At 42.0% G+C, this 16,697-nt stretch overlaps 1 protein-coding gene across 10 annotated transcripts in view; it reads left to right on the top strand.

Moving 5' to 3' along the window:
- CPNE1 (copine 1) overlaps window positions 1–14,659 on the top strand; it is a 35,331-nt gene extending 20,672 nt beyond the window's left edge. For 8 of the 10 annotated variants that reach the window (XM_057703959.1, XM_057703958.1, XM_057703954.1 and 5 more), the window contains 15 exons: window positions 7,997–8,125; window positions 8,224–8,403; window positions 8,557–8,631; window positions 8,727–8,798; window positions 8,942–9,022; window positions 9,193–9,282; window positions 9,402–9,488; window positions 9,619–9,705; window positions 9,797–9,856; window positions 9,936–10,069; window positions 10,175–10,229; window positions 10,470–10,521; window positions 13,600–13,733; window positions 13,884–14,120; window positions 14,325–14,659. In XM_057703959.1, coding sequence (XP_057559942.1) covers window positions 7,997–8,125; window positions 8,224–8,403; window positions 8,557–8,631; window positions 8,727–8,798; window positions 8,942–9,022; window positions 9,193–9,282; window positions 9,402–9,488; window positions 9,619–9,705; window positions 9,797–9,856; window positions 9,936–10,069; window positions 10,175–10,229; window positions 10,470–10,521; window positions 13,600–13,733; window positions 13,884–14,120; window positions 14,325–14,465 — 1,614 coding nt within the window. In that variant the 3' untranslated portion in view covers window positions 14,466–14,659. The remainder of the gene's footprint in view (window positions 1–7,996; window positions 8,126–8,223; window positions 8,404–8,556; window positions 8,632–8,726; window positions 8,799–8,941; window positions 9,023–9,192; window positions 9,283–9,401; window positions 9,489–9,618; window positions 9,706–9,796; window positions 9,857–9,935; window positions 10,070–10,174; window positions 10,230–10,469; window positions 10,522–13,599; window positions 13,734–13,883; window positions 14,121–14,324) is intronic. The other 2 variants (XM_057703952.1, XM_057703951.1) reach the window with 2 other exon arrangements.
- The last annotated feature ends 2,038 nt before the right edge of the window (window positions 14,660–16,697 follow it).

The following is a 16,697-nucleotide window of genomic DNA, read 5'->3' on the forward strand; positions in this document are numbered from 1 at the left end:
TGTCTGCCTTCAGCATGTTCCTTGAGGGAGAGAGGGAGAAAAAGAGTGGTGGTGGTGGGCGCAGTTTGTCTTTTCAACCTTATGAGAAAAGAGTACTTCATGGGTGGTGTTCTCCCCATTGGGAACCTGTGGAGAATTTCCTGATTGGTTTTCAAGATTTGATCCAGCATCTGAGCTTCTCCAGCGTGCCAAGGTAGGCAACAGGAGTGAGAGCATGGCTTTGGTTTGTGAATGAGTGATAGAGATGGGTGCTCTGTTCTTCCTCACAGCCTGGAAATGGGGTTGAAGTCTGGTACTTTGCCTTCTTAGGCTTTTGGGAATGGAGGAAGGCAGTATAACTCCTGCGCGTGAAGGACTGATGAGTTTCAGCTCAGTTGGCACTGAATTGGATCCAGCTGGATCCAGGAGGAAAGATCTGTTCTTGGATTTGTGAAGAGCCAAGTTAGAATCTCCTGAGGCAGGGGAGGGGAAGCCAAAGAAAATGAAGGATGAGTTACTTCCTATTGACAGAGAGTGAGGTTCCCTATCAACAGTCATATGCTAGTAAACTGGCTAGCTTCTGGGGGAAGGGAAGCCTTATTTTTAGCATTTGCCCAATTTCTGTGGTTTAAAACTTAAGGCCACTTGCTTACAAAATTCCTTTACAATTCTCTCTTGCAAATTATACAAGCTTGGTCCAGCTCCCTGCTGCAAGCCTTCCTCAGGTGTTTTGAATTCCCATTATGTGCTCAGGTCTGTGCTGTGTGACATACTGAAGCAGCATCTTTTCTAAAGAAGCTTGTCATGTCTTTGACAGGCAAGGAGCTGGAAACATTGACAGGGTACATTTGTGGTGTGGATTGAGTATAGTAGTCCAGAATGAGTGGTTGTTGAGTGCTGGAAAGATCATGAAAAGGGGAGCATATGAGAGCTAGACTTGAAGGATAATAATAGCTAACACTTACTGGTAATAATAGTATCAGACTCTGTCCTAAGCATCTTGCATACATTATTTATATAAATCTTTAGAAACAGATAATATCCCCCACTTTACACCTGAGGAACCTGAGGCTTAGTAAAAATTTTGCCCAAATTACATAGGTAAGGCATCATTCTGGTGGGTGTGTAGTAGTATCTCATTGTGGCTAGAAAGAAGTAAAGCCAGTTCTTGGAGACTGGTCACTTCACTGCAGACCTCATACTCTTGCCCACTGCATCAGATTGCTATTAAATATAAGAAGGAAGGGTCTTTCAGTAGAGAAAGCTGTAACTATAGTCCAAATTCTTAAGACTAGGTGGGAGTCAGCATATTTGAGTTCTAGTCCTCATTTTATTTAACCATGTATGTCTCCTTAGCCAGATCACATCTTCCCTCTCTGCCTTGAATTGAGGAACTTGGATAAGATGATCACACAGTTCCTTTTAATTTCTGACATTTTGTGAATTTTAAGTTATAAAAATGAGAGTGTGTATAGTTTCTTTAAGGAACAGTGGGGAAAGTGCCCTGTCAGGGTATGAGGCTTTGGAAACACTAAGGTTGGCTGGTGATGGAGGTAAGCAGAGGAAAGCAACCTACGAGGGCAAGTGAAGAGAATGAGACTCCAAGGGGTAGAAAGGAAAAGCAAAAAAGGTTGGTGTTGAATACTTAGTTGTTTCCATTTGCAACTTCCCAAATGGAAAGGTGTGGATTGTGGGCATGAGGAGAGAACAAACTAGTCTTTCATATTCGTATGTTCCTAGAAAGCTCACTTCTCCCTTGATGGATTCAGCAGCAGGCCAGGGCTAGATTTGGGTTATTTCTGAGGATCTTTGGATTATCATTCCTTTCTTTTAGCATTAATTCAGCAGTTATTTATAAAGCACCTGCTTGTATGAGTCACTGGAATGGAAATAAGATAGATCTGGTCCCTACCCTGTTGAATTTATAATCTGGTAGGGGAAATAGATAATAAGCAAGTAAGTTACACATTTTGATAGGTTTATGAAAAGCTGGGTTTTGTTGGGTTGGAGTCAGGGAAGATCTCTGACTTCAACATAGAAAACAGATTGGAAGGGATTGAGAGTGGAAATGGGGAGACCAGAAGGAGACTATTACATCCAGGCAAGATATGCTGATTCAGAAGACAGCGCACAAAGATCTCGCGAGTATAGCCAGCTCTCTTTTACAAAAATAAATGAAAAAAATTCTGAGATTCCTCTTTTATTGAGTCACTTAAATGTAATATATGATAATAAAATTTTGTAAAATTCCAGTCCTATAAAGGATGCTGAAAATCCCATGAGATTAATGACACTAGATGAAAAGTAAATGAGGCTGGTGTGAAATATGTAGCTGTTAAAGGGATATGGGACAGAAGAGTGATTTGAACTAGTTTTAATTACGGAAGACATCCAGAGGTAGCTTGGAGGTAAATTTTAAAGGAGATGAACGGGATTTAGGAGAGATTAATAATCCCAAGCATTAGGTAATTTAAAGGGAATACTCAAAGGGTAGAAAACTGCACATTATAAAGATTTGCTTATGAGTCACTAATTCCAACAAGAAAGTAAAAGATTTGTGAAAAAAGGGTAGTTATCCAGGGAGCTCTGAACTGTCAGAATGAAATCCAGCCCCATATGCTACTGAGGCACATGTGGGCCCACAGTATTCTGGTTGGGGTTTTAGTCTGGGCAGAGAAGAAACTGAAAAAAGAATAGGACCAGCTTTGGAGAAACTGGTGGAAATAGTAACAGATTAGAAAAGAATGCTCTAGTCTACCAGAAATTGAAGCCTAGCACAGGAGGAAGCTCCTGACCCTCTGCTTGTGTTTGGTCCAGACCAAAAGCATCTCTTTTTGGGATCTTTGAGACGTTATGGAGTGAGGGGAAGGGCAGCAGCTCCAGTTGTTGCCTGTAATCTTACCACCACAGTTAACTACTGCTAATGCTCTTCTAGTTCACACTTTTTTTTTTTTTGGCTGTGCTGCACAGTATGTGGGATCTTAGTTACCTGATCAGTGATCCAATCTGAGTCCCCTACAGTGCAAGCTCAGAGTCTTAACCACTGGACCACCAGGGAAGACCCACAACAAAGTCTTTATCAGGGATAAACCTGTAGTCGTCCATTTAAATTTTCCCCCAACATTTTATTATGAAAATTTTCAACATACAGAAAAGTTGAAAAAATTATACAGTAAATTCCCATATATCCACTATTTAAATTCTACAGTTTATATTTTCCTATATTTGTTTTGCTACTTCTGTCCATTCAGCAAACCATTTTAATTTTTGGTGCATTTCGAAGAAGTTGCAAGCATTCACCCATAAACATTTCAGTATGCCTTATCTTGAGTTTAATGTTTGTTTATGGCTTTTGGGGAGGAGGTTAATAAAATTTACATGCAGTAAGATGTATATACCTTAAGTGTATCATTAGATGGAAATAGATTCACCTGTGACTCACATTCCTGTCTAGGTAAGGAATTTACATTCTCCCTAGAGTTCTCTTCTGCCTCTTCTCAGTGAATACCTGCCCCCCACCCCCCGGGGGAACGGGGGAAGAACAACCACTATTGTGAAATGTTTTCACCATAGATTAGTTTTGCCTGTCTCAAAACTTTATAAAGTGTAATTGCATTTTATGGTTCCTGTTCATCCATGTTGCAGATTTTAATAGCTTCCTTTTTGCTGAGTAGTTTTTTATTTCATATACAAACATTATCGTTTGTTTATCCTTGTATTGATAGACACCCGGGCTGTTTCAAATTTTTGGCTATTATGAATAAAGCTGCCATGAACGTTCATGTACAAATCTTTTTGTGAACATAATGTTTTCATTTCTTTTGGATAAAAATCTAGCGTGTATTTGCTCTCGGGCTAGGTGTTTGGTTTTCTGATAAGCTGCCAGACTGTCAGAGTGGTACATTTAATGCCTTCACTAACAACGTAGGAGAATTCCACATCCTTGTGAACATTTGGTGTTGTCATTTTTTTTACTTCTGGCTATTGTGATGGGTATGTAATAGTATCTCGTGGTTTTAATTTGTATTTCCCCGATAACTAGTGCTGTCGATCACTTCCTTTGATTATTTCCAATTCATATGTTTTCCTTTATGAAGTATCAGATCAATTTTTTCCCATTTTTTAATTGACTATCATTTAACATTGAGTTCTAGGAGTCCTGCATTTAAATTTTAAAGCTTAGTTGTACAAGAATAAACTTCAACATTACTGCTGGGCATTAGTTCAAATGGAAAAGGCATGAAGGTTTGAGTTAAGCAAAAACACATTTACCATTTAATCAGTAAATGGTTATGAGTACTAACTAAGCACTAGTATTAGGGATACAGAAATAATAGCTAGCCCTAGTTCCAAGGAGCCCAGATTATGAGGGCAGACAGACAAAGTAAAAATTCTGATGCAGTGGTTTTGGCGTTAAGTCACTCATTATTTACTGAGTACCTACTATGGGGTAGGTACTGTTGTAGGTATTGTACATGTAGAGATAGGCAAATGAGACATAGTTCCTATTCTAAGACAGCTTATTTATTTTCTGGAGTGTATGTGGGGGAAGACAGTGCAGAGGCCCTGAGATGGGGAATGAGATTGATGTTGAGTGTATATGGATCAGAACTGAAACCTGGCTGGAACGTACTTGCATGACTAGATGATTAGTTAGGTGAGGGTCAGGTCTTGCAGGGCCTTGTAGACCATGGTAAGAACTTTGGATTTTATTTTGAGTGTTTTGGGAAGCCATTCCAGAGTTTTAAAGCAGAGAAATGGCATGAGCTGGTTTCTGTTTGGATAATAAGCACTGTGTGTGTGTGTGTGTGTATGCATGTGCACACACGCCCACAAAAACTGGTGCAGAAACCACTGCAGTCATCCAGAGGAGAGAGAAATCCAACCTGGGGGAAGTGGGCAAGACTTCATAAAGGAATAATGTCATAGCATAACCATCGTTGACAAGGCATTTGCTAGGCAGGAAAGTCAGAGGTATTGGGGGTGGGGGTGGGGGTGTGTGTGTGTGTGTGTTTGAGGAATGAGAAAGAGCTTTGGATGACTAGTTGGGTAGGTGGTGAAACAGCAGGAGGTAGAACAGTCTGAGAAGAGCTTTGAAGGTTGAATTACAGATGCAGGGTCATCATATTACACAATTACTTAATTCTGTATAGATGGGCCCTCTAGAGCTGTGCCGCAAGGTGGCTGTGCTAGGGAGTTAGGTTTTGAACCTAAGGGCCATGAGCAGCTATACAGGGTTTCTAGTTAGAGACTTTCTGAAAGCTGGCATCAAGGATGACTAAGTAGAGCACTGATAAGGATGAAAAACCAGGGAGGAGGCAAGAAATAATGGGGCCTGAAGTTGTTGAAGTGAAGGTGTAGAGACTTGGGGTTAGAATGAATTGTCAAGAGAACATGAGGTGTGGATTGGAGAAAAAAGCTAATGAGTCCCTTTAAAAAATCCAAAATAAACTGTATAATATATTGAAACAATACAGAAGTGTATAAGAGTATGTAAAATTGTCACCTATATTCCATTCCTCTGAGGTGTACTTAAAAGTTGTATTTATTTGGTATGTCTCCCATTTTTTACGTGTGTATTTATTTTATATATGTATTTAAATCTATTGTTTATACACATACAATTGAAGTTTAAAATGGGGGTTATACTCTTACCATTTTTTTTTGCAATTTTATTTTTTCATATGACACCAATATACTTCTGCTTTGTTTATTTACCTGCTACTTGGCATTCTGTTGACTAAGTACCATAATTAACTTAGTCACCACCTAATTGATAGACCTTTAAGCTGTCTCAGGTTTTTTTTTACTGTTCTAAGCAATGGTGAAATGAGCATTCTTCTTTATTTGTCTCTGTACTGTACGAACACTGCCTGAGAGAACGTGTGAGGTGAGAGGCCTGGAGTTAGAATATGACTTAGAGGACCTTGTTGTCCCGTTCCTTCAGGATCTGTCCTTGGGGAACCTCCAAAGCAATGATCTAAAAGCCACAGTCTAGTGGCAATATTCAAAAGAACTGGGGATATTTTTCCAGATTTTAGCTTGAGGTTCACTGCTTCCGGGTATCAGGTGGTTCTCAGAATGGAGATAGGATTTCTTGTGGAATTTTAGACTGGGGAAGAAATAGGAATAATGTGTAGAAGTGAGAATTCGATAGACTTGGGTTGGTTTGGGTAGGACTTTATGGAGCAGGACTTTCTGATGATTGGATTATAAGAGTGGTGGGTTTTCTGTCATTGGATGCATTCAAGCAGAGGCTGAGGTGCTATGGAGGGGTAGTATGTGAATCACATTGAACTCTAAGAATCATACCAGTTTGGGTTGATAACAGCTTTCAAGATGGAGACCATGAGGCACTAAGATGGGAATAGCACTAACTGTGGACTGGGTTGGGGGAGGGATTGACTGAGGGTCGGTTCAAGAGAGGTTGAGGCTGGAGGCATCCTGCTATGGTATAGTGCTGGGAAACCTGGAATGCTGAATGCAGCTGGATGAGAGATCTGACCCCATCTGCACTCTTGGTACAGATGGTCTGCAGGTGTATTGGTTGGCGGGGACATAGGGTTAGTGAGGAATCTGAGGATAACTGTTACGGTGACTTAGGAGGCGGCGTTTATATGGGAGTCACGGTGATCCATGCAAGAAGATAGTGTTTCTAGCAAAGGAAATGGATGAATTGGAGAAGCTTGCTGCTGTTTGATTGCCAGTCAGTTTGGAGATGGCTGAGCTGGGAGCAGAGGCTGGAGATGGCCTTTTGGATTTCATTCAGTAAATATTTATTATCTAGGTGCTTAAGGTAGACCAGTGAACAGAACAGACAAGTATCCCTTCCCTCATGGAGTTTACATTCTAGTGGGGAAGACAAATTATATAAATATATATCATATATTAGACAGTGATAAATGCTAAAGAGAAAAAACAGGAAATGGGTGTGTGATGTATCAGTAGTAGTAGGGATGAAACTTTAGAGTGGCCGGAAAAGGAGAACCTTTTCCTTCAAAATGGAGAAGATTTTGAATAGAGACCTAGAGAGAATGTGAGGGAACAGGAAGCTGTGTGGGTTATATGAGGGAAGAACATTCTAAGCACTGAGGTTGAAACAAGCATATTTGAGGAATGACAAGCAGACTTGTGGGGCCAGAGTGGAGTGAGCAAGAGAGATGTTAGGAGATAAAGTTAGAGAGATCTAGATCTTTCAAGACCTTGTAGGCCAATGCAGAGTTTGGATTTTTTCTAAGCAAGGGGAAATCATTATTGGGTTTGGGTAGAGGTATGACATGACCTATGTTTTAACAGGATCACCCTGGTTGCTGTATTGAGAATAGCCTGTTTGTGTGAGGATGAGGGAGTAGAGGTGAGGATGGCATAGGATGAGAGAGATCTGTTAAAGAGGGTAATGCAGTAAGCCTGATGAGAGATGATGGCTTGGACTAGGCAGTACAAATAGTGAGGAGTTGGACCTGAACAGCTGATTAGAGGCTAGGAGAATCCGTGTGGGGACTGTAACTCTGCCTCAAGATGTAGATAGAGCCCCAGGGTTAGTGGGAAATCACTGAAGGAAGAGACTTTGGGGAGCAGAATCTGGATCATAGTTGTATTTGGGGCAATGTTGAGCTTGGAACTTCGATTAGGGTCTGGTCTGGGGCCAGTCAAGGCATCAGAGTGAGATTCATTGATCTCTGAGGAGATCAGGGTTGGAGTCCGGGTCAGGGGAGCGTTATTGGGATTAGGACCAGTTCGGGGCTGAGGACTAGTTTGGGTCAGAATTGTTGATGGAGGCCAGTACACTTTTTCTGCATCTTCCCGTCATATTCTTGGACCAGGGTTGGTTGTAACCATCATCTCCTATCCCATTGAGCTTACCCAAGGGAATCGGAGGAGTATGGAAGCTGTAGGGCCTTCTCTTCCCTGGGTGTCATGGGGGTAAATACAGGCTCAGCCCTGCCTGGTTGAAGCCAGGGACCTATAGTCAGGGAAGGGTAAAGAAGGTGCTTGATTTGGGTCTTTTTTTCCCCAGATGGCCCACTGTGTGACCTTGGTTCAGCTGTCCATTTCGTGTGACCACCTCATTGACAAGGACATTGGCTCCAAGTCTGACCCACTCTGCGTCCTGTTACAGGATGTGGGAGGAGGCAACTGGGCTGAGGTGAGAAGGACTATGGGGGATAAAGTTGTGGAGGGAGGCTAGGACTGTTTTGGGGTGGAAGGTGCATGACTGTGATGCTTATTGACTTTTGCCCACAGCTTGGCCGGACTGAGCGAGTACGGAATTGCTCAAGCCCTGAGTTCTCCAAGACTCTGCAGCTTGAATACCACTTTGAAACAGTTCAAAAGCTCCGATTTGGTATCTATGACATAGACAACAAGACACCTGAACTGGGGGATGATGACTTCCTAGGAGGGGCTGAGTGTTCCCTAGGACAGGTATGTAGAGCCAGGTATTAGAATCCTTCAGACACAGATTAAGTAAGAGCCCTGTCAGATAACCCAGACTGCTTGGAACTTGGAGGCAGGGGTCAAACAGGACCTAGTCTTGTCTGAGATATTGGTACCCCACCCACCCCTGCTCTGCCTCAGATTGTGTCCAGTCGAATACTGACTCTACCTTTGATGTTGAAGCCTGGAAAACCTGCTGGGCGGGGGACCATCATGGTAAGGAAGAACTCTGCTGGTGTTTGTGGGGGGTGGGATACTTATATGAATGAGGAATTCATGAGATGATAGAGTCTCCTGCCTCTCCTGCCTAGGTCTCAGCTCAGGAGTTGAAGGATAGTCGTGTAGTGACCATGGAGGTGGAGGCCAGAAACCTGGATAAGAAGGTGTGTTTGGAAGGAGGCCCTGGAGGTTTGAGAATTAAGTGGACAGGGATGGTGTGTTGGAGGGGAAAGGATGGGGACAGAGGTCTGTCCTAGTGGTTGTCTCTGCCTGTATCTTATAACTGGGGTCTCTGTGATGTTGACAGGACTTCCTGGGAAAATCGGATCCATTCCTGGAGTTTTTCCGTCAGGGTGATGGGAAATGGCACCTGGCATACAGATCTGAGGTGTGAGACCCCTGGAATTGGGTGTGATGGGGTAGGAGAGAATCTCTTGGGGCTTGTGACTACCAGGGTTTGGAGCACAGGGATAAAGAGTCTGCATATGAGTAGGGAAGGATGGCAGCTCCCCACACGCCAACCCAGAGCTCACTAGAGGCCTTGCCTTCCACCTTCAGGTCATCAAGAACAACCTGAACCCTACTTGGAAGCGCTTCTCTGTTCCCCTTCAACATTTCTGTGGGGGAGACCCCAGCACACCCATCCAGGTGAGGAGCTTGCCTCCTGAGTGGGCTGAGCAGGGGCAGAGAGCCTGGGAAGGGGTTTATTCTCACCTGCCACCTACATCCTGGTCTTTATATACACGCATACACACCTTCCCTCCTAGGTGCGTTGCTCAGATTATGACAGTGATGGTTCACATGACCTCATTGGTACCTTTCACACCAGCTTGGCCCAGCTGCAAGCAGTTCCAGTGAGTGCTGCCTCAGGGTATTGAGGTGGGCCTAGGGGCTGCAGCCCCAGGTAGAGAGGGAGGGCAGGGCAGCTCCAATCCTGGCCAATGCTCTGAAAGTTTCCTACTCTAATTTTTCTTTCCTTACCAGGCTGAATTTGAATGCATCCACCCTGAGAAACAGCAGAAAAAGAAAAGCTACAAGAACTCTGGAACCATCTGTGTCAATATTTGTCAGGTGTGACAATAGCTCATGTGACCCTGTCTCTGACTAAGCTCCATAATCGCAACCCCTTCACTCCAGTTATGACCCTGGTTTTCATCTACAGGTAGAAACAGAATATTCATTCCTGGACTATGTGATGGGAGGCTGTCAAATCAACTTCACTGTAAGTTGCTTCATCAGGGGCAAGAGAACAGATCTGGGGCTCAACGTGGGCTTCAGCTCCCCTCCTCCCCTCCTCCCAGGTGGGCGTGGACTTCACAGGCTCCAATGGAGACCCTTCCTCACCTGATTCCTTGCACTACCTGAGCCCAACAGGGGTCAATGAGTACCTGACAGCACTGTGGAGCGTGGGCAGTGTGGTTCAGGACTATGATTCGTAAGTGACCTTGTCTCTTGCTCATCCCCACTCCCTGCAGATGCTTTAGCCTCTGGGATCACAGTCCTCTCACTGCCTCTTCCCCCATTCACTGTCTTCCCACAGGGACAAGCTGTTCCCAGCATTTGGATTTGGGGCCCAGATACCCCCTGACTGGCAGGTGAGTATTTTCTTCCCCTCCCCTACTCCTGTTTTTAGTTTCAGGGTCCTGATTTGGGGGCATGTGGTAAACTTGCTGCTTGGTACCCAGCTTTGTGAGGAGTTGCAGAGATGCATCCTTACAGGCATGTATATAACGAATGCTCAGGACTAAGGACCAAATACCTCCATACTATAATGCCCTTTTTCTTAGCACAAAAGTAGTCATGAGGAAAGAACCTCATTTTTATTTTGCCCTCAGGTCTCCCATGAATTTGCCTTGAACTTCAACCCCAGTAACCCCTACTGTGCAGGTAAGGCCCCCATCCTCCAGTGTAAGGTATATCTGTCCACATCTAGAGGGCCAGGCTCGTGCGGGCAAGGGAGAATGGGGGGTGGGGAGATAGACACCTGACTCCATTGTCCAGAGGAGTGGATTTTAGAACTAGGACTCTGGAGTCAAATCTTCATCTTGCCACTTGCTAATCATGTAACCTGGGGCCAGTTGCTTAGCTTCTGTGTGCTTTGGCTTCATAATAAGACTAAATATTATAGTAGGATATTGAATATTTAAGAAGATGCATATAAAGTTTGGAGCAGTAAGCCTGGCACATACTAAGTGCTCTCTCTAAACTATGGTAGTTGTTACATCATCATCATCATCATCATTATTGTTATTATTATATCTTTGCCTAGAAGCTCACAGTTACTTATTATCTTTGCCTAGAAGCTCAAAGATACTTATTTGGGCATCAGTGGAAGCCTTGGTGCCTCCCTGCAGCTCTATTCAGGGTACTTTTTGCCCCATGCTCTTTTGTCTAGAGAGGGCCAAACCCCCTGTTTCCCTAGCACCCATACATGAGCAGCAAGCTTAAATGGAAAACTTGACCTCATCTGACCTGGATTTTTATTTTGACATGGGTTCAGGCTTAGCGAAAAGTGGCAAGATCGTTATAGGGATTCAGGTCATCGGGGATCAGGAGTCAGGACCTGGGTCACAGGGGCTGTTATTTACCTTCATCCAGATTCCTCAAACATGAACATTGTATCAGATTTGCTTTGTCTTTCTCTCTCACTCAGATTTTCTCCCTTCCTCCTCCTCTTTGTCTCTCTCTATATATACATATACATTTTTTCCCCAGAAGTATTTGAGAACTGTAGTGAGTAAGCCCCGCCCAAGTTTGCCTCCATGGCCCCATCAACTTTGCACTCCTCGTCGTCTACACGGCCCTCTATCCTGAATACTTCAGTGTTCCCTAAAATCAAAGACATTCTCTTACATAATCATGGTACAATTCTCAAAATCAGGAAATCCACATCAATACACTACTGTTTACCCAATCTATAAAATTTATTCAGATTTTTCCCGTCACACATGTCATTCAGTTGTCTTCCAGAGTTCTTCATGTCATTCATGATAGTGTCATTTTTTAAGATTACAGGCCAGGTAATTTGTAGAATGTCCTTCAATTTGGGTTTACCTGATATTTTCTCATAATTAGATTCAAATTATGCATTTTTGTCATAAATACCACAGAATACCACAGAAGCCATGCTGTGTGTTTGGGAGGCACATGATGTTGATTTATCCTCTTACCAGTCATATTAACTTTGATCACTTGCTTAAGGTAGAGTCTATCAGGTTTCTTGACTATACAAGTACTGTTTTTTTCTTTATATGTAATTAAATTTTTTTTATTGAAGTATAGTTGATTTACAATGTTGTGTTAGTTTCTGGTGTACAGCAAAGTGATTCAGTTTACACACACACACACACACACACACACCCCTTTCTTTTCCATTCCCATTTATTACAGGATATTGAATAATTTGTATCTGATAATTCCCAAACTCCTAATTGATCCCTCCCCTTTCCCATTTGTTAACCATAAATTTGTTTTCTGTCTGTGAGTCTGTTTCTGTTTTGTACATAAGTTCATTTGTATCATATTTTAGATTCCACACGTAAGTAGTATCATATGGTATTTGTCTTTCTGACTTACTCCACTTAGTGTGATAATCTCTAGGTCCATCCATATTGCTGCAAATGGCAATATTTCATTTCCTTTTATGGCTGAATAGTATTCCAGTGTGTGTCTGTGTGTACGTGTGTCACATCTTTTTTTAAATTCTAATTTTTATTCACTTTTTATTTTTATTTTTGGGCGTGTCATGAGGCATGCGGATCTTAGTTCCCTGATCAAGGATCAAATCCGTGCCCCCTGCAGTGGAAGCAGAGTCCTAACCGCTGGACCATCAAGGAGTTCCCTGCATTTCCCTAATAATTAGCGATGTTGAGCATCTTTTCATGTGCCTATTGGCCATCTGTATGTCTTCTTTAAAGAAGTGTCTGTTTAGGTCTTTTGCCCGTTTCGATTGGGTTGTTTGTTTGTTATTGAGTTGTTTGAGCTGTTTGTATATTTTGGAAATGAAGCACCTGTTGGTTGCTTCATTTCCAAATATTTTCTCACAGTCTGTAGGTTGTCTTTTCATTTTGTTTATGGTTTCCTTTGCTGTACAGAAGCTTGTAAGTTGATTAGGTCCTATTTGTTTATTTTTACTGTTATTTCTATTTCCTCGGGAGACTAACCTAAGAAAACATTGGTACAATTTATGTCAGAGAATGTTTTGCCTGTGTTCTCTTTTAGGAGTGTTATGGTGTCATGTCTTATATTTAAGCTTTTAAGCCATTTTGAGTTTATTTTTGTGTATGATGTGAGGGAGAGTTCTAACTTCATTGATTTACCTGTCCAGCTTTCCCAACAGCACTTGCTGAAGAGACTGTCTTTTCTCCATTGTATATTCTTGTCTCCTTTGTTGAAGGTTAATTAAGTGTAGGTGTGGGGGTCTGTTTTTTTTTCCTTTTAATTAATAAGTATCCTTTGGGAGGATACTCTGAGGCTATATAAATATTCAATCACTCATCAATTTTTACTCTCTTGTTTTAGTGTCCATTGATGAGCCTTGCCTGAATCAGTTATCTCTGATTATCAGATGATTCTATAATTTCTCCTCCTACATTTATTAAGGAAGAACTTTTCCTTCTCTCCCATTATTTAATATCTCTGTGGATTCTTTTATTAAATGGGTTATAATTCATTATCTTATTAAGTGGGTTATAATCTGATGCTCTCAACGCTCCTAGATTTGTTTAGGGGATTCCCCCTAATCTGGGTTTTAATTCAAGCTGTGTTTTAGAGCATGGGCCCTTCCTCTCTTTGGCCTTAATTTTCCCATCTGTAGGATGAGGTTAAGAGCCTTGGGTTACAGGGGTGATTGAATGAAATGCTCCCAGGTTCCCAAATCTCCTTGGCCAGGATAGAGTGATGTCAGCACTGGCTGAACCCGGAGAGGGCCCAATATTTATGGTATTCCTTGCCTTTCTTCTCTAGGCATCCAGGGCATTGTGGATGCCTACCGCCAGGCCCTGCCCCAAGTTCGACTCTATGGCCCCACCAACTTTGCACCCATCATCAACCATGTGGCTAGGTTTGCAGCCCAGGCTGCACATCAGAGGACTGCTTCGGTGAGGGTCATGGGAGGTAGTGGGCAGGGAGGGGGGCACTTGGTCAAGGGCTCCCTTGAGGGCTGTGTAACATGAGACTTATCAGTGTGGGAATGTGTGGCTGGGATGTTTAGAGGGTCTGCCTCAGTATATGAATGCACTTGCCCTTAGCAATACTTCGTGCTGTTGCTGCTGACTGATGGTGCTGTGACAGATGTGGAGGCCACCTGTGAAGCTGTGGTTCGTGCCTCCTGCCTGCCCATGTCAGTGATCATAGTGGGTGTGGGTGGTGCTGACTTCGAGGCCATGGAGCACCTGGACGCTGATGGTGGACCCCTGCGTACACGCTCCGGGGAGGCAGCTGCTCGTGACATAGTACAGTTTGTGCCCTACCGCCGATTCCAAAATGTGAGTACGGACAAGCTTGGGGACAGAATAGATCTGGGAGTTTAGCCTTCCACCTCTCCCTGATGTGAGTGGGGATACTTACCCTTTCATCTGAGCCTGGGGCAGGGTTGGGTGTTGGTTTTTGTATCCTTTCTCGGGTATTAAATGTAGACCTTGGGAAGCTATTATGGACCATTGCTGAACTTGCCCCTCTTCCCCTGGCAGGCCCCTCGAGAGGCACTTGCACAGACTGTACTTGCAGAAGTACCCACACAACTGGTCTCCTACTTCAAGGCCCAGGGTTGGGGCCCATTCAAACCACATCCACCCACAGCCAAGGGCCCTGAACAGGCCCTTCAGGCCTAGATTCCCTTGGAAGGATAGACTGTGGCTAGTCCTCTGTCCTGTGTTCCTAAGGTCCCCCAACCCTGAACACACATTCCATAGTGCTAGCATTGTATATTTTATACTTTTATACTTACTTTTATACTTGCTATAGCTGCTCTTGATCTCACCTTGCTTGCCCCTCGAGCCCCTCATTCAATAAAGATGAATGAAGACCACTGCTTTGCTACCACTCTGTGTTTTGGGTGGAAATCTGCCATTAGCCATGTTTACTTCTCTCTGAGCTTATTTGTTGACCTTAGGGGTTGCTGAGTGAAGCATTCCTCTGACATAATAGCCCCACTCAAAGAAATTGGGTATTCCTGGCCAGATATCTGGAGTCATTGACTTCGTTTTTGAAAATGCAAAGACTGAATGTAAGCCAAACACCTATCCTGCCCTGCCTCAGAGCAGAGCTGAGCTGGGAACACAGACAACATGGAAAGTGCTAGGGGAGGGGTGAGTTTTAAGATGGAGCAAGGAATATGCTAGACTTCCTGGAGGACAGAGCAGTGGTTGTTCTAGTCCTAAAAATATGCTATAAGCCTGAATTTTTTAATGGCTAATAATTTTTTTCTTACTAGAAAACCAATATGTATATTCATTGTAGGAAGAAAATAAATATCACCCAAACTCCCATGTCCCAATAAAATATTTGATGCATATTTTTTATACTTTATGTATACTGACAGTGGTACATGTTTTTTATTTTAGAAAATTGGGATCATATACTATTTTAATATGCTTTAAATATGTTTTTAAAATATGCTGGTTCAAAATTATTTCAGATATAAATATTGTATAAAATAGATTATGGAGCAGGGTGTATTTTCTAGGTCTGACAGATTTTTTTCTCTAAATAGATATTATACTGTTTGCACCTTGTTTTTATTATATTTTGGGTATTTTACCCATTAGAACTTATTGCTGACCTCATTCTTTCTAATGCCTGTATATTACTCTGTGTATGAGTGTATCGTAGCTTATTTAGCCAGTCCCTAATTTATCAAGATTTGGGTCCCTTCCAGTTTTCTTCTATTATAACAAACAGTGCCTTAAGAAATATCCTCGTACATTTATCTGTGCTTTACAGGAATTTTTCTGAAGGATTTATTCCTACAAGTGAAAATGCTCAAACAAAAGATAGGAATATTTAACATTTTAATAGATATTGTAAATTGCCCTTCATAACAGTTTTTTACCCAATTTGTTAATCTGACAGGCAAAAAAAAAATCTCATTTTTAGTTTGAATTTATTTAATTATGAAGGCTAGGTATCATTTTATATGTTTATTTGTGAATTGTATTTCTTCCAAATAGCCTTTTTATAGGTTATTGTTATTGTCCTTATAGTCCTCAGTCTGTTACAGTTGTTCAGTTATTAACCCTTTGTCTCTTATACATGTTGAAAATATTTCCTCCCAGGCTATTATCTTTTCAATTATAGTATCTTTTGGTCTATAAAACTCCTTTGATATGGAAATTTAAAATTTTTATGTATACCAACCTAGCTTGCTTTTTAAGAAATTATCCATATATCATTAATTACTTTTATGACATTAAACACTCCTTTATATTACCATTTCTATTGGCTGCATATGGTTTTTGTAGTGTACTTTATCTTCTTAGATACTATTTCTGTTTTTTTCCTTTATAAACAACAGTATGATGGACATCCTTAAAGTATTAACTTAGATGATATCTATGTATCCTGTGGATCCATTCTTAGAAATGGAATTGCCATGATTAAAAAGTGTAAAAAAATTTAAGGGTTTCGATGCTTATTGTGAAACTGCCCTTTAGAAAAGCTGTATTAGTTCATTAGTTAGAAAACCTTAGGCTTTAAAAGCACTCAATAGAATCTTTTCCCTTTGTCTTCAAATTACAAAAGTAATAATCCCAAAATTTAAACAGATGGGTACATGTTCCACCCCCACACATACTCATGCATTCCACTTTGTAGAGGTGTAACCACTGTTTAAAATAGTCTGTTGGGCTTCCTAGGTGGTGCAGTGGTTAAGAATCCGCCTGCCAATGCAGAGGTTACGGGTTTGATCCCAGCTCCAGGAAGATCCCACATGCCGCGAAGCAACTAAGCCCGTGTGCCCAAAAAAAAAAATAGTCTGTATATTCTTCCAAAACATGAACACACTGCAAAGGATCCTAATAGTCAAGATGTTGCATGTATCTTTGCTCACACTTGTCACCCTTTTC

Source organism: Hippopotamus amphibius, chromosome 12, assembly GCF_030028045.1.
Source record: "Hippopotamus amphibius kiboko isolate mHipAmp2 chromosome 12, mHipAmp2.hap2, whole genome shotgun sequence".
Lineage (NCBI taxonomy): Eukaryota > Metazoa > Chordata > Mammalia > Artiodactyla > Hippopotamidae > Hippopotamus > Hippopotamus amphibius.